We start from the raw sequence: 22,098 nt of genomic DNA, 5'->3' as shown, positions 1-22,098 counted from the left end.
AAGTCCCAAGTCGAAATGTAGATTACCAAGTCAAGTCCATGTCATTTCTCAAGTCTAACTGTAGAACAGCAAGTCAAGTCAGAACAAATCAAGAGTCCAGTATCAATTTAATATCCTAAAGAAAACGAAATATCTAGAACTTTTCAATGCAATATGGTTTTAATAGGATAAAAAGTGCATCATGAGTTTGATCTAAGTCATTTAGGCAAACACAAGATCTTTTGTCAAGAGTTTAGAAACCTTTTCAAGTCATCAAAGTACAAGTCAAGTCAAGTCTCAAGTCTTCTCTTCATGCATCAAGGCAAGTCTCAAGTGATTCAAATTGTGACTCGAGTCCAAGTCATGTGACTCGAGTCCCCACCTCTGCCTTGGACTGCTGACATTTTTGGACCCGCAGAACATTTGTAGAAATTTCACACCACAGGAGAGCTTCATTCTATGGGACTTTCTGGCAGATCTGAAGCAGAAAATGTACTTTTATCTCCGCCAAATCCCCCTTGTACGCTCTCACAGCCACCTTTACTATTTTTCCTTCTCCAATTCCTTCCCTGCCGGGGAAGCTGCGGAGTATGTACTTGATGACAAACTGGATCACAAGTTGAGCTCTGCGGTTTGTGGCTGTGGGGAAGAGTTGTTCCGCGTTCGCAAATATAGATTGGACTATTGTAGACCGTAGGAATAGCATGTAAGATTCATAAAGCGAGCGGTGTTGCACTTAACCCTTGTTCCTTCTCTAGTGGCACAGAACTACAGTAAAACTCTGATCATACTTGGCAGCTAGGGGATGTTGCTGTAAAAAATAACACATTTTACTCAACATCCCAAGGTAAAATACGGGTTAAAACACACTTCCCAAAATAGAAGCTTCTCTATGAGGACGGTTACATTGATTTCTTTTTGGACCGTGATCATACCTGGCAGCATTCATGTATTTGGATGTGTGCTGCAGTCAGTGATGTAGTGGTAAATAAAAATAAAAGGGTAAACTATGACCTCCAGTCAGAAATCATCATAAGGAAACAACCAGCCTTATAAAAAAAAATCAATAATATCTTCAGAAAAGTAGCAATTTATGCTTCTTTTCCTCTCAAAACCCTATCTTCATACAACTTTCATCAGGTTGAAAACATCCCTAACAGTATGTTGCTTCCTCCTGTAACAACTTTCCAGGTGTGCTGCTGTAAAATAACGCATTTGTACTCAACTTCCCGGGGTAAAATAAGCATTAAAAAGCACACACACACACACACACACATTTCCCAAAATAGAAGCCTCTCTGTGAAGCGGATTACATTAGAGCTTGTATTGATTTTTTTCTCCAACTCCATACTTCCCCAAGATTGTTGCCGTTTCAGTCAGTCTTTGAAATTCTGCTGTTCAAGTTTCTGTAAACCTAAATATGGAGTTCAGCACTCAGTAGCAGTTATACAATAACAAAATCTTCCTCATCGGTTTTCTCTCAGGTGAAGGTCTGGTATCTCCTAACAATAAGAAATCAAATGAGGAATTTTTTCCAATCGACGCCCACATACTTTTGAAATTGCAGGATGCATTTTGAATATGTATTGTTGGCAGGAGTAAAAAAATAATAAAAAATGAGGTGACGCCAAAGTTTGTGTAGCTAAGTTTTCCTGTGCCAGCAGCAGTCTGCAGATGGTAACACAGATACGGCCGTCTACTAAACCAGTCACTAGAGGAAAGAATAATGTACCATCTGTTGAAACACTGTCACTGCACGGCTTTGTTTGGTTCCCAGCAAACATCTTGACATTACATAAACCAGCGTTGACAGAGAAAATTGAGACGACGTCCGCAATCGTCCATAGCTGCTACCTGCATCGTTTTGTGAATTTTCTGAAATTTCTTTCTGATAACAGTTCTAAACAGTTTCCAAAGCTGGTTGAATCTGGATTTTTACCATGCCACAGTATCGTATTGTGAAAATTTTGTGCTTGTTTGGGTTAATCTTGAACTGCTTGCTGGGTTTGCTGAGATTTGCAGAGATTTTTATTTTTTTAACAGGAAGATCTGGATGATCCTGGGTTTGATTTTGGTATTGCAATCCAATGAGACCTCAGCCTTACTTGGTCAGGCTCACAATGTACACAGATGCGTACCTACATAGCCTGGACACAGTGCAGCCAAAATGCGTATATGAACAATATAAAGACATTGAGAGGAAAGGCAGGAAAAAGATAATAGATAATCAAAAAACAAAAAGACCAAGGCACTCTTTCTCTTAAATTAAAAATGCCTTTATGTAGGTATGTTGTGGCCACTCCCCCCTCTAATTAGGGTAATTTGAACGTACTGGTTCCTCTCTCATATATGTGTGCCACTCCCTGACAAAGGCATGTAGCTGAAACGTCCCTTTTTTAATGTTTGAGAAAGAGTGCCTTGGTCTTTTTGTTTTTTGGACTGTACTAATAACCCCTCCACCAAAGAGCACCTTTTTTTACATTGATTGTTTTTTTACCTATGTGTATCCCAGCAGCGCTCCCCATTTTCCCTTTTTTTCTAATAGATAATCAAATCTGGAAAATTTGCATTGAAATGACAAGCCGAACCATAGCCCAACTCTTTCACCAGTAACCATAGTAAGTAATTGAATCAACCACCGTTTGTCATTCTGAAATGTATTCTAAGGGGTTGATACAACAACTGGCAGCTAAACAGCCATAGATGGGCTGGTTAATACATTTTGGATTGCTGAATACACTGAAAAGAAATAGAAAATACACATGAATGCTAACCCTAACCCGCTTATACAGGAAATAAGAATAATTTTCAACCCTTTGTGGTGCAAATCTGGTCTCTCATGACAGTCTAAGCAGAGAAAAACAAACAGATTCAACGTAGTTTCTTTCTGTTTGGACAGCCAAAATCAAATCTGGCCTCGAAAGTGTTAAAAACTAAATTGCTGGAGCTTGTGTAAATCTAGCCGATGTTTCTCTGAACACTGTTTGCTCTATCCATGGACCATGTTTCCTTTGTAAAGTCTCTTTTATAATGTGTCAGACTGTACTAGGCTTTGGCTAGAAGCGCCACATTCAAACCAGGCGATCATTAGCAGTCAAACTAAGACTTAACCGCTAAGCCAAAATAACGATCGCACTCTAGGAATGAACCGGGAACGACCAACGCACAAAGTCGGCCTCTCTCTCTCTCTTTCTCTCTCTAGCTCTCTCTCTTTCTCTTTTCATCTATGTTTTCACAAAGCAGAGGAGCTGGCGTCTTTGAAAAATGACCTAAGAGAGAAAGGCAGACAGCAGCAAAAGAGAAACGAGGGGGGAAGGGTTTTAGCGCGGCGCAGGCTCACCGGGGCGAACTCGAGGGGGCCGCGGCATTAACGGAAGAAAGGGGTCTTCAAAGCTGCGGGCGTCGCTCAGGGGCAGAGGGAGGGGGGTAAGACAGAGAGAGAGGAAGAGGAAGATGGATGAAAGAGAGAGAAGAGGTGAGGGAAGTGAGAAGACGCTCGCCATCCCTCTTATTAAGACGCTTTGGAAGGGAGGTCGGACAGTAACTCAATATTCACTTTATGAGCTTCCACTCAATTCCGCTGAATCCCAAGATAACATCAGTGCACTTCATACTTTTTTTTTTTTTTTTACCGGTAAATGAATATGTTAAAGTAATAATCTCTTGACAGTTTCATAGAAATAATAATCTCTCTCGCTGATTTGCTGTAACACGGCATCGATTCAGCCTATAGCCAGTTCCGTGAAAGCGTCTACATTTGCTGTTCTGAACACCCGGTGTCTGGTAGCTCTTTCCGGTGAAAAAAATCCTCTGGCGCACAGAAAGTGATGCGTTTTCCGGTTTGCTTGGAATAAACAGAAGAAGAACTGGGTAGTTAGCATGAGCAGTGATAGCCACCATGACTGAACAGACAAAGAAAAGAGAAACTCAAACTGCATCAACAGAAAATCCAAGGAAAAAGACGTCACAGTACTTTACCCTCCTGTTCGCTGTAAATGATGCAGACATGTTTATTGATATTTATTATGGAAATGAAATGAAATAAGACATTACTCGTCCGCTGCCACATGTTCACGAATCGACGAATGACAAGCAAGCGTCTCTTGGTTCTTCTAATCTACACGGTTCTCATTGATTGAAATACACTAGGCTGCCATCTAGCGGAACTTGGTAGACATGACATCGCTCACAATACATAGAGTGACTTTCAATGTACGAGAATCATGTGGAGTCAACCGATTCTTTCAATTCTCATCCAACGAAATGAACAAAAAGAATCGACTCCTTTCGCTGAGTGACTCGTAAAGAACCACGCTGAACTTTGAAACACTATAACTCAAGAGTGTTTTGGAGTAGAGACTAGAGCTAAAGACAAGACAGTTTACTGTGTCACAGTAACCTACATTTGGAAACAAATCCACCTTATCACACTATTCACTTTTACTGAGAACGTTACTGAATTGACCTACATCCACATCACAACAACCTTTTCAGCTGTCACTCTTTTTCCTAGCCTGGTTTTATATTTAGACATTATTCGTGCACAGCCAATTCTGCAATGGACCTCTATAATTGCTGGGAGATTTGTGACGCAACTGCAAAACCTCTATACGTTTATGTACTAGGTTTTCTGTAGCTTTGTGGCTGTGATGGCTCGGTCCAGTACTGCAGTGCCGCTCGTTGATTCGGTTTTGTTCTGTTGTTTTGTCATGAGAGACTGGCTGGAGGCTGTTTGGGTGAGAGATGAGGAGCAGTGTCTGAATGAATGGGCTTCAGGGTGGCCAGGGATGGAAAATAGAATCACAAGCATGTACACACACACACACACACACACAACACATCCACACACAAAGACAAGATACAGATGTCTCATACTCCAACACACACAAAAAAAATATATATATATTCAGACAACATCCTTACACAGTCCACTTCCTCACTCTCTCTTTTCTTTTATCTGCCTCTCTCTCCGTCTCATTTCTCGTCGCGGTGCTTCCGGCTGTGTGTGAATTCATTCACTGTGAAAATGGAAGGCAGCTCCGCTCTGCACAGTTTCATTTAGCCGTATATTCAGTTAGCCACAGAGACCCCGCGTGCAGCTCTCACCCCCGTCTCAGATGAAATTAAAGATCTCCAGTCACTCGCGCAAACCGACACACAAGTAATGCGCTGCAGAATCATCTTCACACATATTCGCCGACTTTTTGGTGCCTTTTTACGGGTTAGAATCGGGGTGGACGTTGGTTCAGACTTCAAATCAGTTTTGCTTCCCCTGGAACGGCAATGTGACTGACCAGAAAACTGATTGTGGATCAGCGAGAGGCATGGCCTTGGATGGCGCCACAGCTGTTGCTGCTGCAGTACAACATCTACTATTAAAGATCCTCACAGAGGGGGATGTTGGAGCAGTCGGTCTCCTGCTATTTTTCAGATAACACAACTGTCAAATGGGTCGACTCAGGTTTCAGTACATCACACAGTAGACAATGCAAAAAAATAAAATCCAAAATTTGGTGTACTTTTTCAACTTGGCTATTGCATTTAGGTTTATGAGCCTCCACTATTCCCTCTACACCCCACTGTAAAACCAGACACATGGGTCCTATTAAATGGTAGGGGAAACTATAGGATACAATACTGTCTTTAAATTAATGAAATGAATGAACAAAATGTCCACATAAAATGCAGGTACAAGAATTGCAGGTTTTAAAGGCGGTTATTATGTAGTGGTCAGAGAGGAACCTACATCATATCGCAGGTCATTACTGCATTAATTTTTATTCGTATAATTACCTGAAACAAACGGGACCATCAGTGAGAAGATTGTCAGCCTCTACCAGTCTCTACACTGTATTTTACATTGTGAGCCACCCGGTCAGATTTGGCGGGAAATCTGCTGGATTGCTTTATGGCACAAAACAGTTAGAGGGCGCTGTTCTTCCAACAGAAACAAAGCTTTCAGAGTTTCTGGCAGCAGATGGTGGAAGGAGTGAAAGACAGATAGAAAAATCACTTCCAACATGTTGATCCTCTTCAGTAAAGACAAAGAGAAAACCTTTGATCAAAAAAGCAACATCCTCTAGTGACAGAAAGCAACAGAGTTTATGGGAACTGTCTTAATTTTGAGAAACTCTAGCACTAACAGTACCACTGGTGTGAGATAGAGGCTTCCAATCGTTTTGACCATGGTCTCATTTGTTTACAGTAATTATAGCAAGATATATGTTTAAAAATGATACATATATCACCTTTCATTAAAGGCCAATATCGGCTCGATATAACGATCTTACCCTCATATGGATCATTTTAAGTAAGCACAAATTGTATGTACTTTTAGACCAAAATGCTTGAACTATTATAATTTCAACCAACATGGACTTTTAATGAAGTGATTGATCTTTGTGCATTCATGTGTTTGTAGGTGTGTGTGTTTGTTAGCTTGTGTGAATGCAGTTGTGGATGTGGTGAGTGAACTAACCCTCTTAGCGTCTTCCTTCCTCCAGATGCGCAGTACTCGAGGCGTGTCGGTGTGGCCCGTGGGCTTCGTGGGCGGCAGAGCGTACGAGCGCCCCCTGGTGTCCGGGGGTAAAGTGGTGGGCTGGTACACCGGCTGGAGACCGGACCGACCCTTCGCCACCGACATGGCAGGTAAGAAGCGACTCGCAGATGTACACCGAGCGGAACAAGCACTCAAATACGAATTTAAAAAAAGCAAAATTGTTTGGTATACGTTGGAAAAGTCATCTTGTCGCCCCCTGGTGGTTGTGTTCCAGAAGAATGATATATACTAGATTCGAACATGTACTTAATTTCACGTTTCCCCAATACAGTTTCACTTATTTCAGACATTTTCCAGAAACAAGTGTCAATATCTTGAAATAAGACAAAATAAGGCACTAGTATCAAGAAAATGTCCAAAGCTGATTCAAGAAAATTTTGATTTCCATTGGGAACAAGCTAAATCATCTCCCCCCCATTGGCAGAATTTTTTGCTTCTTTTAAGAAAAATTAGATTTTAGGACTCAATACAAGATGAAATTACATATTTTTTCCTGCTCTTTACCTATGTCGCATGTCATCTCCCGTCTCTTCATCATTCCTGTCACTGTTCGTTGTATTTCACCTAAGCAGGACTGTTATAAAAATTAATCTTTTAATAAGAACTAGACCGATGAGAGCAAGGCATTCAAGTCAAATCTGGAGAAGAGAAACATGACGGGATGCTGCGAGAGCCCGACACAGCGGGGGATGTTTGAAACAGACTTTGAGCTTTGTGGAAAGCCCACTGTAGTTATTCCAGTTCTGTGGTGATATTGAATAGGTTATGCCCTCCAGGAAATTAGAGCTATACTGCGTCAGTAGATTCGATTGTATTCTGTCTGAGGAGTGTGAATGAAACTCAGTTCCTCATTCTCCCTCAGCGCCGACTTTCCAAAGCTTTGCGAAACAGGTTAAAAAGCCTTTATTCATCAGCTAGTTCATAAGGGAACCGTTCAAGTCAACCGATGTGTTTTGGCCTGCTGGCTTTCATCAAGGTCAGAAAACAGAAACGACAAACACCGATCCTTCTATGAGTTTACCTTGAAGAGTTCCGACCAGTTTCTCTGCGGACTCTCTGTTTCGTTGCGGATTAATTCGCCATAAAATGAGATCTGATCTTTCCAATTTTATGTTTGACTGTTACCTCTGCACACAGTTTGTGTTTGCCTGAAACAAATCAGAAAGCAGAATTGCGTAGTCTACTTATGCAAAACTATCCTGGAGATGGATTAGAGATGGATTAGAAGGATTTACATTTTAAGAAACCCCGCGGTCTCCCGAATGAGACTTTAAGGCATCAGGGAACTGACCATTTTATCTGTTTTGAACGCAGCCCGACTCCCTCGGCCTCCATGTGAAATCCAACAAGTCTGTCCTTTAGTGTCCAATCTGTTCAGTGCATATATAACAGTAAGTACCATCCACACTGAGAGGCCTCGGCTGGCTAAAGCTTTATCATCTTTTAAATCACTTCTTAAATCTCGCTTTTATAGACTCGCTTTTTATGCAGTGATCCTTTATTAACTGTTTTGGACCTCCCTTTTATGGTTTCCTCTTATATTCCTTGCCTTGCCTTTATATTTCTGACCGCGCTTTCATTGCCTTTGCTTTCCAAATAAGCGTAGTGAATGTTGTCACAGGCGAATGTCAGTACTGTAAGACCTGCGAGACCGGTCTATAAAACCGGAATAAGAGCAAAAGCTTGGCCAGTGAATGTGAAACCTGCATCGATTTAAGGTGCTGTTCCCTTTTTGATTTCAGTGCTTTGTAACTCAAGTAAAGGTGGGATTTTATATGGAAATACCGAGGGACAAAACAGTGGAGGGAAGAGCAGTGAGTTCAAATTTGATCTTGTAGTTTTTATCGTTATAATGGAGAGGAAAGATCAAGCAAAAATCACAAGAAATCTATCTTGTCAGTCATCGATCACTGACCCACTTTGTCTCCAGAAATGTATTTATTTTAGTTTTGGTAGTAAATGATATTAGAAGTAGATGATGCTGCTGGATTCAAGCAAAGTGGATGACGAAGGAGCGCCATGTTCGAGTATCTGCTCCTCTCCTTTTCTTAATCCCTTGTACATAACAAGCCCATCAGCTGCTCCCTGGGGATATGACGGTGCCTTGCCCAGGCACACACACACACACACACACGCACAAGGAATTCACTGGTGCAGAGAAACAAATGATATCATTGCATGCTTCTACCTTCTCAAGCACGTATGTACACATGGCACTGCAGCACAGCACACATGCACACACTCTCTCTCTCTCACACACACACACACACACACACACCTACGGGTCTACCCTCGGGTTCAGTGTTAATTAAGCCACGATAACAAGAGCGAGCCTCTCTTTTTCTCTCCTGCACCTTTCCTCCTCCACCCTGACCAACATCCCATCCTTCCATCCTCCTTTCATCCCTCCCCTTCCCCCCCCAACTCTCTCTCTCTCTCTCTCTCTCTCACACACACACATACACACTGTAATTATCAGCCTTTCTTTTACTTCGCACTGTATAATTACGCTGTCAATTTCCAACGCGAAGATTTACAGCTCCGGCTGTAGTTTTTTTTCGAAGCAAGGTTTTTTGCATTCATTCTAAATGAACAACAACCGCCGCGCAGAGCGAACGGCCAAAACTTTAGTCGCTCTTAAATCTGTATTCATGGGATTTACAAAAGGTTGTGTGCTGAGCGGTAAGTAAGCGGCAGTGCATGTCCTAATAGTGTTGTATTGTACAGCGGTGTATTGTGAGCAAACCACTAAAGCCTCCCATCTACTGCTCTATCTCATTTAGCCAGACATAATGGAGCCTGGACAATGACGGCATGGAGTACTGTTCACGTCTGTGTGTGTGTGTGTGTGTGTGTGTGTGTGTGTGTGTGTGTGTGTGTGTGTGATTATGCATATGTGCACATACACACACACACACACACACACACACACACACACACACACACACACACAATTGCCTTACACAACGAATCGGGTGACACACATGCACACACCTGCCAGCACTTGAATTTATATGAGTGGACATACATGTTGCAGTACTGGGGCACACACACACACACACACTTATACATGCATACACACACAATGTTCCAAAAAACACATACAAGCACCGACGAGATCTCAGCAAAACAGGGCGAATGAGTGCCCTCATGCACACACGCACACACAGATAGACTGTTGTACCATTGTTGAAGTGGTACTTGTGCCTGGGGAGTGTTCTCTGAGATGGGGACATGAAAGTGTTTAACCCCCACTAACCCCAGTGTTTATACCCTGTTCCTGAGATGGGGAGATGAGAGACAGACAGAGAGAGAGAGAGAGAGAGAGAGAGAGAGAGAGAGAGAGAGAGAATGCAGTAAATGCTACCAAAGAGAGGTGAAGACAGAGCAGCAATTCATCCTGCATTGTAGTAACTATGAAGTAGTAATTAATTAATTTAAAAAAAAAAGTGGTTTTGAGTCTTTCCTCAAAATTAAGTCAGTCAGTGTGTCCAGTACTGTGACGTCTTTTTCCTTGGATTTTCTGTTGATGCAGTTTGATTTTCTCTTTTCTTTGTCTGTTCAGCCATGTTGGCTATCGCTGCTCATGCTAACTACCCAGTTCTTCTTCTTCTGTTTATTCCAAACAAACTGGAAATATAAAACACATCACTTCCTGTGCAACAGAGGATTTTTCCCAGGAAAGAGCTACCAGACTCCGGGTGTTTAGAACAGCAAATGGAAAAGCTGTCTGGATATAGGTTGAATCACTATTGTGTTATAGCAATCTGTGATAGAGAGTAACAAAATGGACATTTATTTATATGAAAACTATAACTTTTAATTATTACTTGAATGTCACATTGAGATAGCTGCTAACTGAATCTACTTATATATCTGTTGTTTTTAGAGGGAGAGAATAAAAGACTAAATAAAATTGGCTGCACACTAATATGTAAACCTAGAGGAGAGCAATATGGTCACATGGTTCCCTCACACTAAGCTTTAGTTTACACTACAGTAAGATTGATCAGTGAAGCAGTTAACGGCCATCATTTTTTCCATCTCATTTCATTTTATGTAATTATTTATTCTTCTTTTAGCCTATTTTATCTTCAATCCATTTCCTATTTTGATCCCCTCTATGCCTTTTGCTATTGTTTTTTTAATGCTTTCCTGTACAGCACTTTGAACTGTTATGTGGTCACGTTTGTATTTATATGTTACAGTATGTTGCTGAAATGTGTCTAAGCCAATCATAATTTAGCACCCTAAAGCCAGAAACGCACTGTAAGCGCTAGACACGCGTGTTTTCAAATGCACTAATTGTTTTCAATGGCCAAATGCCACAAATGTGTGTTGTCAGACGTGTTGCGCTTTTGACCTAATCAATCAATATGTACTGTATTTTTATTCAAATTAATAAAATGACTCTTTCTTTCTGATTTACTAAGCAAAAACTGCTGATTTCACCTCAGATTGCGCACGGTATTTAACGCCTAGTTGAAAGCATGTCTTATTTTTAGCACTAACATGGCTGCTGCCTTGTTCATAGGGAGGGACCCAAGTAGAGGTCAGACCACAGACTGTACAAACAGATGGAGTAGTGAGTGTGATGTCACCCATTGGCTTCTAAGGGCCGTTTTGAAACCTGGAGATTGTGTTTATGGTCGCCGCCATATTGACATGTTTTGGAGCCAGAGCAGCCAAAGCGAGGCAAAGGGTGGAACCCACTATTGACAGCGGCACCTACTATTGGTCCGTAATCGGTGACCTGTCGATCACTGGGCAGGCGACCTGTCAATCACTAGGAAAACAACCCTGTTTTATAACCACTATATCCCGTTAATGACGCAATTATTTTGAAAATCACCATATGGACACACATTAGAAGATGTGAAATTAGCTACTGAGACCATAACCTCTTGTTGAAAAAATTGATTGACTTTATATTTTGAGTGAGAATTTGGGTTGTGGTCCCATTGACTTACGTTGAGTTGGGCTGGGTTTGGGGTCTTTTTGGAGCCGGCCTCTAGCGGACGTTAGCCGCTGGCGCCAATTGCTTGTTGCCTTTAAAATTCACCCGTGGATTTGGCCGCTTGCGTCAGACTCAACAAGAAAGAGTATTTTATCCACACATTACCCTATTTATTTATTTTTTTAAATCTTTTTATTTTGTTTTCGGCCAAAGATACCTCATGTAAAATGGGGTGACTGGACACAGCAATAATTAACTTCTCCTCCATTCTATTGAGAGGAACAAAGACAGACGGAACTAGTTTTGTGATGCTTCTGAACAAACGTAGTCGCCCACTATTCTAATTTATAGCTACTACTGCGTGCTAATATTTAATACTAAAGGTCACGATTTTTCTCCGAAAAGGATGTCGCGTTTTGGGAATGAGCTCTACATCTACACATACACACACATACATACTACACCTACACATACAGGGCAGCTGGAGTGGGTCAAAAGTAAAGTGGGGCGAAGTCAGTGCATCGTCTGGACGATAGCCTCCTGGGCAAACATGGCTTAGATAAGCTGCGATCTCCATATCACACAGCCTGGCTGCAGGTTAGGAGATGTCTATCTTGTAATTGCTCTCATATCTATCTAGTCCACCTGAGCCACATTTATCTCTCTGATTAGCCTGCAGTATCACACACAGTGCAGTAATAAGCCTGATACCACAATGACCTAACTACTGTATAGGCATTATATCAGGGTGGATCTGTGTGTGTGTGTGTGTCTGTCTGTCTGTCTGTCTGTCTGTAAAAGGGTTAAAGCTCTTTCACACCGAGTGCGAATTTCGGTGCGGATTATTCGCACGGAGATTTACAAAAAATGATTTTGTGGGTTATAATGGAAGCTTGCACACCAGGGCGGAACTTTCGTGCGGCAAGAAAAAAAATTCGGAACCACTTTGTCTTCTGCTGCATTCCGTCTGCGAAAATATACACTTGGCCAATGAAATCTTTTGCTTTCTATGATGTCACATTTTCAAACGTTGTCCCAGGCTGAAATAAATATGTGTGGCTTTCGATCGCTAAAAGGCTTGGGTACGGGGATGATGGTTAGGCCGTGCACCTTTACGCACAGGTGAGGCAGAGGCACACTCTGATCCACGTTCACTCATACAGTGGACAGGTAGGCTAATATAGATATATAGGCACAAATTAAATTATCGCCAGCCAAACTGAGAGTATGGTAGCGCTTCACAGACAACATATGTAAATTATGGTCTATTTTCTCCACAGCTGTAGCCAGAACAGCAATTGGTTTCACCTCAAACACACTGCAAGTCGTTGCTCGGGGTCGATTGGCACCGCGTCATGTAAAATCCACTGCATAGGCTTTTTAACCATTGTAATATCAGTATTTTGGTGTATTTTTTTCTATGAACACTAGAAAGGCCATGGGTTGGTGTTGAGATTTTAAATTTCAATTTCTGAAACACTGGAAATACTATGGTCTCGCTTTAAAGGCCTTTTCAGAATTCTAAAAAACGAGTATTGTACCTAAATACATTTTTTTCAATTTTCTCCCTGCAACATGCCCGCAAATTACACCAGTATGACGGGTTACAGGGCGTTGGCAGACAGATGTGAAGTCTCTCCCTCTCCTTCTCTGACCAACTGAGCGCCATCAAAACTCCATGTAAAGTAATTTCACACATATGATTGCATACCTTTAGAGCAACAGTATGATGAGACACAGAGCCCCTGGACATGAAACGTGAGATATTCTGTCTGTGGATAAACTGAAAGATGAATTGTGCAATATTGTGCTTCTGTATTTCAATGGGACATCCGTGCGTAAAGCACGTCCCCAAAAGGATTTAATGGACAGAGCTCATTATATATCTACAAATATTTCACATTTAGCAAATGTTATCCATACTGGTTATTTCCTATGATTTAACACTATATAACACTGTAAGGTAGGCTTTGGAAACGTGAGCTGAGCGCTGCGTAATGGCGCATTCCAAGGATTCCATGCAGTAAATTCACAATGATTGAAAGAGTCTGTCATGTTTTTTTTAAATACCTTATACGGTAGTTCATTATTGTTCTATCATTTAATTGCTCAGTTCTTTGTGCCGTTTCGTTGCTCAAGCATGTTTGGCAATGTGCCTGTAATATTTAATATAATGAAGTAATGGCTACGCCTCCGTTTCCCCGTATATATTGTATTGTAGAAATTCATACACAGATGCTGATTTCGTTGCGATGTTTTTTTTCCAAAGATGAAGTTTTGAGGTGCCTGTGGTGTTTTTCCCTATAGGCAACATTAGGTTACTGATGCAGTCTGTTGGTCTTTGCTTGGCTGCAGAAGCCTGTAGTCCAGACAAAAGCTGAGTGATCCATCTCTCCATGGTCTCCTTCTTTCTTTTCTATATTCGTTTGGTTTCAATTATAAATATTCATCATGGACTGAGTAGTCCTAAACACCCCAATGATATTATACCATTTTAAACTTTTATTTAGGCTACAAGAGCCATAACTATAAAAAATACATACCGATTCCATAAGTAAAATAAATAATCACTTATAGGCTTTATGTGTGAGCACTGTTGTTGCTGAATCGTGGAGAAAGTTTGATTATTGAATGACCTTTGTGTTACGGCCACATATTTCAGTATGATAGTTATTGGCTGCTCCTGGATGAGCCAATAAACTCTCTGTGTTCCGTCCGCCTTTCCAAAATAGGATGGCCCAACACTTTCTCTTCTTTTTACTGTTTAAAAGAATGAAGATAACGTTGTTGTGACTGCTACTTTCTATGTCCATTTTCTCTCAGATAATAAACAGGATTTTTTATTTTCTGTTGGTGCAAAATTGGAACACTAGAATGCGAAAATGTTGCACCGGACCCGGTGTGTAAGCTTCACATGCGGAAAATTCCCGCACGAATATTCCGCAAATCCGTCCCGCATTTTCGTGTCGCACCGGTGTGAAACAGCTTTTAGACCAATACATTTCAGTTTGTGGATATTGGCCTTTGACTGAAAATTGGATATCTGTCGGTCAAGAACTTCATTAGTATGGGTTTCACTGGAGAGTTTTCATGTGTAAATGCTGTTTCAGAGACTTTTCCACCCTGGCAAGAATAGAATTCTGGGGGGAAACACTGAATACTTGTAATTTCATTGGCATGAAAATGGTCAAATTTAAAAGGTTGTGAAATTTACATAAAGAAGCCCCCCAACACCATCAACCGACCAGAGAAATCATTCCAGTGTGGTGTGGCTGAATATTTAAAAAATTATAATGAAGCCATCCTGCCTTAAGGAGCAGCTAACCCAGCTAAAAGAATTACATTAGTCTGGCTTTCAGTGGAGAGTGTTAGTGTCACATGATGGTCTGATGGTCTAAATGCCGTTTCAGAGGCTGTTCTACCCTGACAAGAATACAATCCAGGGGGAGACACTGAATACTTGGATTTTGGGGGACTTTTCTTGGCACGAAAATGGTCAAATTTAAAGATATTGAACATCAAAACAAAATATCAGCTTCACTCCAAAAATATTGGTACGGGTCTTCAAAAAATCAGTTTAACCCTTGTGTGTATGTTTGTGTCTGTACGGTAAATGTGTACTTTTTTTTTTTACAATGTGGGGACGTGTGTTTCTGCAAGTGTGTACAGTGTGGGGACGTGTGTATTTGCAAGTGTGTACAATGTGGGGACGTGTGTTTCTGCAAGTGTGTACAGTGTGGGGACGTGTGTATTTGCAAGTGTGTACAATGTGGGGACGTGTGTTTCTGCAAGTGTGTACAGTGTGGGGACGTGTGTATTTGCAAGTGTGTACAGTGTGGGGACGTGTGTTTCTGCAAGTGTGTACAATGTGGGGACGTGTGTTTCTGCAAGTGTGTACATTGTGGGGATGTGTGTTTCTGCAAGTGTGTACAATGTGGGACAGTGTGTGTGTGTGACGGTTGACCTTCTCTGGCCTAACATGCGGCAAACCTTGAGCCCATAGGGAGACGATAAGCCATATGCATGTCTACAGTTTCTCTCCCTCTGACCCGCGCTGACACTCCCAGTACTCTGAGGACTACTGCTAGCCATGTGCCAGAACCTCAGGATAGCTGCAGCCTAGAAAACACTGTCTGTTCTGCCTGTGGAAGAGGAAAAGGAGAGGAGGAGAGGATGTCGAATTATTGGGGGGGCTGAATTCCCAGACTAATGCATTGATTGTCAAGGCGTACCACCCACTATCAATTTGCATAAGTAAATATTCAGTAATTACTCCGGGACCTTGTGCACGGAGGATCACAACAATCTCTCAAAATATTCTCCCGTCTTCATGCTGTAAACTTGAGCATTCCTACTCGTCCTGCAGAGAAATAGTTGTTTTGCTCACAATCATACTGCACCCACACTTTAATTTTTGGTATCTTAAAGGGGCATTAGGTAATCTATGACCTCTATTGGCGACCAGTGGGAATTTTTTAAATATTGAGATGCATTGCACTGGAATACATTTTGTATTTACACGGGTTTGGCAGTATTTCAGTTTTATCACATTTTTTCCCCATGCTATTCATTTGTATCTCTGCATTCTTAAAATAAAATGTAAAACCAAAATGTAATCATTCAGCAATAACCTTATGAAATCATGTAACTCCTTTGGGTGGGGAAATTTTGTTCCAAAACAAAGTGTGGGGCGGAAAGTGAGTGTTGAAAGTGATAAATCTCAGGACCTATAATCATTAGTACTTATTACTTATTACCCCTTTAATGTTTGCAAACCTCCACTTGGAAAAGAGCGGAGAGGTTAGAGGAGGTGATGGTACCCCCTGTTCCAGTGAAACAAGCCATACTGATGCTATCAGAGGGAAGGAGAATGGAAATCTGACATCATGCAGCATGGCTTCCTGGCTCACTGCTCTGGATCCTGCCAACACACACACTCATTTGCATATACACATGGATTAATGCCCATATACACTCATTCCGTTAAGTACCAATGCACACACACTTCCACACATGTATCTCTTATACGCACAGAAAGAGGAAGGCTCGTCAACGCTTCTTTGGTTAGGGTAGAGATGGAATGACTCCTCCTTAAAATAAAATGGCAAATCAGAATAAATAGCCTCATGTGGCTCTTAAAAGGTTCTTTTAATTCTGCTGATTTGGAGCATTTCTTAGTTTCTTAAAGGGTTCTTTACAGCACCTTAAGGTCCTATGTAGAACCATTTGACCATGGTTCTTTGGAGAATCTTTCTAAAATGCTTCTTTACAGCACCATATACGGTTCTACTAAGGTACAAGCCAAAAGAACCATTTTCTGGTACTGTAATGTGTTGAGAATGTAGACATTTGCATACATTCATCTTGTATTTGTGGAGCTTGGCCATCTAGTCTAGAGAATTGTATGTTCCCCAGTTGTCTTGGCTTTCTGTCCTGTAAAGAACATACAATACCACTTTTACGGTTTATGTTATAGAGGATTTGCATTTGTGTAACAAATTTCCGAGCAACCATGTCCGGCACCATTGTGGAGGTTCATTGGAGAATTGACTGTGTGTAAACAATTTGACTAAATTTGTATCAACTGGGCAAGAAAAAGAGAGATACCTGGAAAATATGTTGTGGTGTGGCTGTATATCCATGCAGTAAAGTTCCAGGTAAAAGTGAATAGTCTGATGAGGTAGATTTGTTTCCAAATTTAGGTTACTGTGACACAGTAAACTGTCTTGTCTTTAGCCCTAGTACCTCTGGGCGTAGTCACTACAGTGCACTACAAGTTGTATGTTAGCTTACAAACAGTTGGTTTTTGGCTTCGTTAGCAAGCTAAGTGGCCAATTTAGCAAAGCAACTGATGTTAATGTTAACATGCAACAATGAGCCAATACTAAAGATAGCTTACTAGATGTGTGAGCTAGTAAGAAAATCAGATGTGGCGAGCTAGCTAACAAGCTGACATCAAAACACAAAATCAGTCAAATCAGTGGCAAAATGATCAGTCAAAAGTCAAAAACAGCACCAAAATTAACCATGTCTATTTAATTTTGTTGAGCCGGCAAAATATGAGCTGAGGACCTCCAATATGGCTGCCTAATGACATGTTAGAGCCCCCATGTTAAAATACACTTGCCCATCTACTGACTTTGTTTATGTTTTGATTCATTAGACTGAAGACTTGATTCACTGGACTGACTGGATGAGATACAAGTACATGTGTGTATGTAACAGACAAAACATATTGTAAAATATATATAAAAAATATATACAATATATATTAAATCAGTGCTATAGTGGACTGTCACAGTTAAAAAAGTTTATTTCCCAGGTAAAGTTCAACCTCAAATTTATGGGAATGTATGTCTACTCCCCTATAATGTTTTTTTTTCTAGTTTGTTGAGTCAGCGGGAAGGCTGAGAGAGTTACTCAGCAGGCAGGATAGAGGAGAGAAGGTGCTGATGGGATTCGTTTTCAGCCTGGGGGGGGGGGGGGGGGGGGGGCTGCAGTATGGGGTCTTAAAGGGAAACTCCACTCGGTTAAAGAAATCATATAGAAATGGGTTAAAGAAATCATATATGTTATCTCTATGGTCTAGGACTGTTCAGTCAATGTTTGTGAACAGAAGGTGGGGCTTTTACTTTCCACAGCCTCACAGAGTGCTAGCTGCTCATAATTGTAATGAGCAATGTTATCATTTGTTAGTCTACCACCGTAATGTAATGTTTACTTGTTTTTGTCTCAAAATGGTCTCCAAACTATATAGAGTGAACAGTTATAGATGATTTTTTTTTAATTTTGTATTCTGAATATAGTTATCATGACTTAAACGTAGAACATTTCAATTGCTAATTCGACAATCAAAATGCCTTTTTAACCTTTGAACATATTTCCCGGTTATAGGACAGCTAATATCCTTTTTGCTTTCAAAGGGAATTCTCCATCAGATTTTTCCCCCACGGTTACCAATCAGATTTTCCAATCAGATTGATTAAATCTGGCTGTATGCCATCCATTAAGCCCCCCCCCCCCAAAAGTAGCTCTGTACTTTGGCATCGTAAGCGCTTTAAGTGCACTATGACTTCCTCTTGCTTCCCTAAACCCGGCGTTGACATCCATAGTACAATTATGCAGGAGAAATGCAGACCCCTGTGGTACATGAATCTCATATCAGTCATATCATACTCATTAAACACACTAATGCACTGTATCATTTTCTGGCGTGATTACAATAGACTCAATGTGCTTTTAATAAATGTTGGCTAGCCTTCTCACCCTGCCCACTATTTTCTCTTCCTTCCCTCCTCCTCCTCTTCCCCTCTTTCTCTTCCTCCGTCCTCCTCTTTCCCCCGGTCTGCAGGTTTTGCGGTGAACCTCCGGGTGATCCTGGGGAACCCGCGGGCGCAGTTCAAGCGTCGGGGCTCCCAGCCGGGGATGCAGGAGTCCGACTTCCTCAAGCAGATCACCAAGGTTACCGAGCTGGAGCCCAAGGCCAACAACTGCACCCGGGTCAGTAACTGGGGCGCTGTCGTGGCGATAGACTGACGTCACCTTTGACCTGGGACTAGGCAACAATGCGGGTCAAGGGTGTTATTGGCATTGGGGGGCGTATGGGCAATGAAAGCTACTCGTGTGTGTGTGTATTAGGGTGCGACCTATATGGGTTTTCGAAGACCGATACTAATACTGATATGTTTCGAATGAAGCTGTCGAAAGCCAATACTTTGTGCCAATCTTTACATTTGAACATTTTTGTTCCAAAACGCCCCCCCCCCCCCAAAAAAAAATACTAGTTTTCCCCCAGAATGTTAAGAGAGTTGAAAAGCCTCTGAAACAGCATTTAGACCATCATGAGACACTAAAACTCTCCATTGAAACTCCTATAACAATAACACTATTAACATTTTGTCATTCTAACTCTGAAAATGTTTCATTAGATTCAGATTAAGCGCTTCCCATATACAACCAGCATAGTATCTCTCCTACAAAGGCAAACAATAATAACTACTTATTTTTGCTTTAAAGGTCATGACTATAGTTTAGGTTTCATTGCAACAACAATTATACTCTTGAATACCATTAAATTACATGCAGCCCACTTGTAGACCAACAGTTCTTTTTTCAGGGCAGCAGATGAAATTTGAAGTCATTTTTCTCCATTTCACATCTATCGTTACTGCTCTTTAGGTTTCTAGGTCTGGATTGATCAATTATAGAATAAATAGGTAATCGAACAAACTGCGTTATTCATCATATTGGAGGTGGACAACTCTGACTACAGATTTCCAATGCTTAATAAAAGACCAATATCAGCCCAATTTATCAGTCTAAACCTACTGTGTGTGTGTGTGAGAGTGTGTGTGTGTGTGTCTGGGGCACACATTAAACGGCAGTCATAACAATGGCAGCCATGACAGCAGCGACTAGCCACGGGGCATCTCCCCCCACTATTGACAGAATGAGTCACGCTAAAAGCTGGTGGCACCGTCTAAACTTAGACACACACAACTTGCATTGGACAGAAATGGCCTTCCATTACCATCAGCTCCAGTCCTGCGCTCAGACAGCTCAGATCGATGCGGCTCATCTCAAATCACACCGAGCCCCTGTTGGCACTCGCTTTTATGAAGCCACTCATCCTCTTGACAACCCTCAGCGAACTGCCTTAAAGTACTTTTCTGAGAAATGGGTTCTATTAAATTTTTACCTATCCAGGTCTATGTGAGCTAAGAAAAAAAAAAGTGTCACAGAATGTGGCTCCTAGTTCCCCACTTGTTTCATACAAGCACCAGTCTAGTGTCTACCCATTCACAGGCAATATACTACAACAGTGAATAAACTGGGGTATCTGAGTTTTAAAAACAAATCTGTCTTTGGCGATATGTTTTGATAAACAGTCATGGCAATAAAGTAAGTGAATTGAATTAATATATACTGGGAGGTAGGGATGGGACGATATGTTTATCTCAAGATATGATTCGATATGCGATATGAGGTTCACGATTCAATACAACCACGATACGATGTAATAAATAAAAGTTGAATGATAAAGTCTGACTGTGCAGAATTATGTTTATTTCTGAGACACTAAATTAGCGATGGAATTGGCTGCTAGAATGTAAACAACAATTTAAAAATGTCATTACAAAGTGACAATAATATAATTTGGATGGAGAGCTTGTGAAACTGTGATGGTCAAGCGTCTCATTTGTGATTACTACAGCACAATAAAATGGAGCTGATATCACCATTCATTTTTCTGCCCCACGATACGTATTGTCACATTTCTGTATCGCGATATATTGAATTTTGATATATCGTCCCATCCCTACTTTTAGGGATATTGGCATTTTCACTGTGGGGAAAGAGTACCAGTGCAGCACCTGGAATCAAAGTGTAAAAAAATGTAAAATATAAAATCATAGGATAAGTGGTAGAGAGCGTGCAGGTCACAGTGTGTGCTCTCAGCTGCATGGTGGGTGGCGGGTGAACAGGATAAAGACCTGGGAGCCGCCGGATCATCATTTACCCCCCTGGCTGCCGACAGTACAGTGTTGAAGCTATCATCATCATTATCAGCCCCATTAACTTAATGGAGGTGCCCCGCCACCGATATTAATATGGGCCATTAGCGGGCCGTGACATCATCATTCATCGCCCGCCACCGCGAAGACACGGGGACGTGACATCACCGTTCATCACGGCGCGCCTACAAGTGTGGTGGCGTTGTGATATCATCGCTCATAAAGCCCGCGGAGAGAAGATGCGACATCACTTAGAATCCGTAATTGTTGCGACACGCGTGACATCATCACTCATAAGCGATTGTTGTGCTGATAGATGGATGTTACATCATCACGTGGCAGTGTGACATCATCAATAATCCCACGAGAGATTGATCAGTGAAGCATTTTCACAAATCATGAAAGTTAAATGTATACGCAATGATACGCCTCAACTCCAGGCTCTATACGCTTTTAGGAAGATATCAGAACCAAGATCGAACCACAGACCCCGAGTCCCGACCTTGACAGCGGTGAGGGCAGAAACGCCGATCCGACAGCAGGGTCAGTATCTGGGGAACAACTGACAGATGCCGTAATGTAGTTAGAATGGGAGAGTAATGGCGACAGACAGCAGTGACAGAACAAGAAAGGAGGGTGGGGGGGGAAGCCAGAAGCAGATGGAGACAGATGATAGCCGGGAACGAAGGGAGGGGAGGAGACGAGGGAGAGCGAGGACCCACGCAGAGAAAAAGGGATAGATGGATGGATGGACTAAGGGGTGGAGAATTAAAAGAGAAGACAGGCAGAGGGGAGTAGAGAGAGAGGGAAGTGTGCTGGCATGAAGTCGGCCTTTCTTCCAGCACTGGCGTCAACCAAAATGTTCGTACTTCTGCCAACGCCCCAACCAGGATGCCAAGTACCAACAACGAGAGACTATGGCCACCGTTCCACCTGCAACATTCTCAAACCGCATCAACAGAAAAGACGTCACAGTACTGGACACACTGTTTGATTGACAGGTGATCTCTGGGAAGTGGAGTGCAGAAACACCACAGCACCAAAGATGGAGACAAAATCCGAAAAAACACGGATCTACCAGACTGTGT

The 22,098-nt window shown here is 41.7% G+C and overlaps 2 protein-coding genes across 2 annotated transcripts in view; one reads left to right on the top strand and one right to left on the bottom strand.

The window, feature by feature from the left end:
• Positions 1 to 22,098, bottom strand: part of sdhaf4 (succinate dehydrogenase complex assembly factor 4) — a 369,114-nt gene that overhangs the window by 116,245 nt on the left and 230,771 nt on the right. The window lies entirely within an intron of this gene.
• b3gat2 (beta-1,3-glucuronyltransferase 2 (glucuronosyltransferase S)) overlaps positions 1 to 22,098 on the top strand; it is a 34,601-nt gene that overhangs the window by 10,883 nt on the left and 1,620 nt on the right. Inside the window, exons 2-3 of the mRNA XM_071912630.2 lie at positions 6,483 to 6,627; positions 18,847 to 18,995. Coding sequence (XP_071768731.1) covers positions 6,483 to 6,627; positions 18,847 to 18,995 — 294 coding nt within the window. The remainder of the gene's footprint in view (positions 1 to 6,482; positions 6,628 to 18,846; positions 18,996 to 22,098) is intronic.

The sequence above is a fragment of the Centroberyx gerrardi genome, chromosome 15 (genome assembly GCF_048128805.1).
Source record: "Centroberyx gerrardi isolate f3 chromosome 15, fCenGer3.hap1.cur.20231027, whole genome shotgun sequence".
Taxonomy (NCBI): Eukaryota; Metazoa; Chordata; class Actinopteri; order Beryciformes; family Berycidae; genus Centroberyx; species Centroberyx gerrardi.
This window is presented reverse-complemented; position numbering and strand designations above follow the sequence as displayed.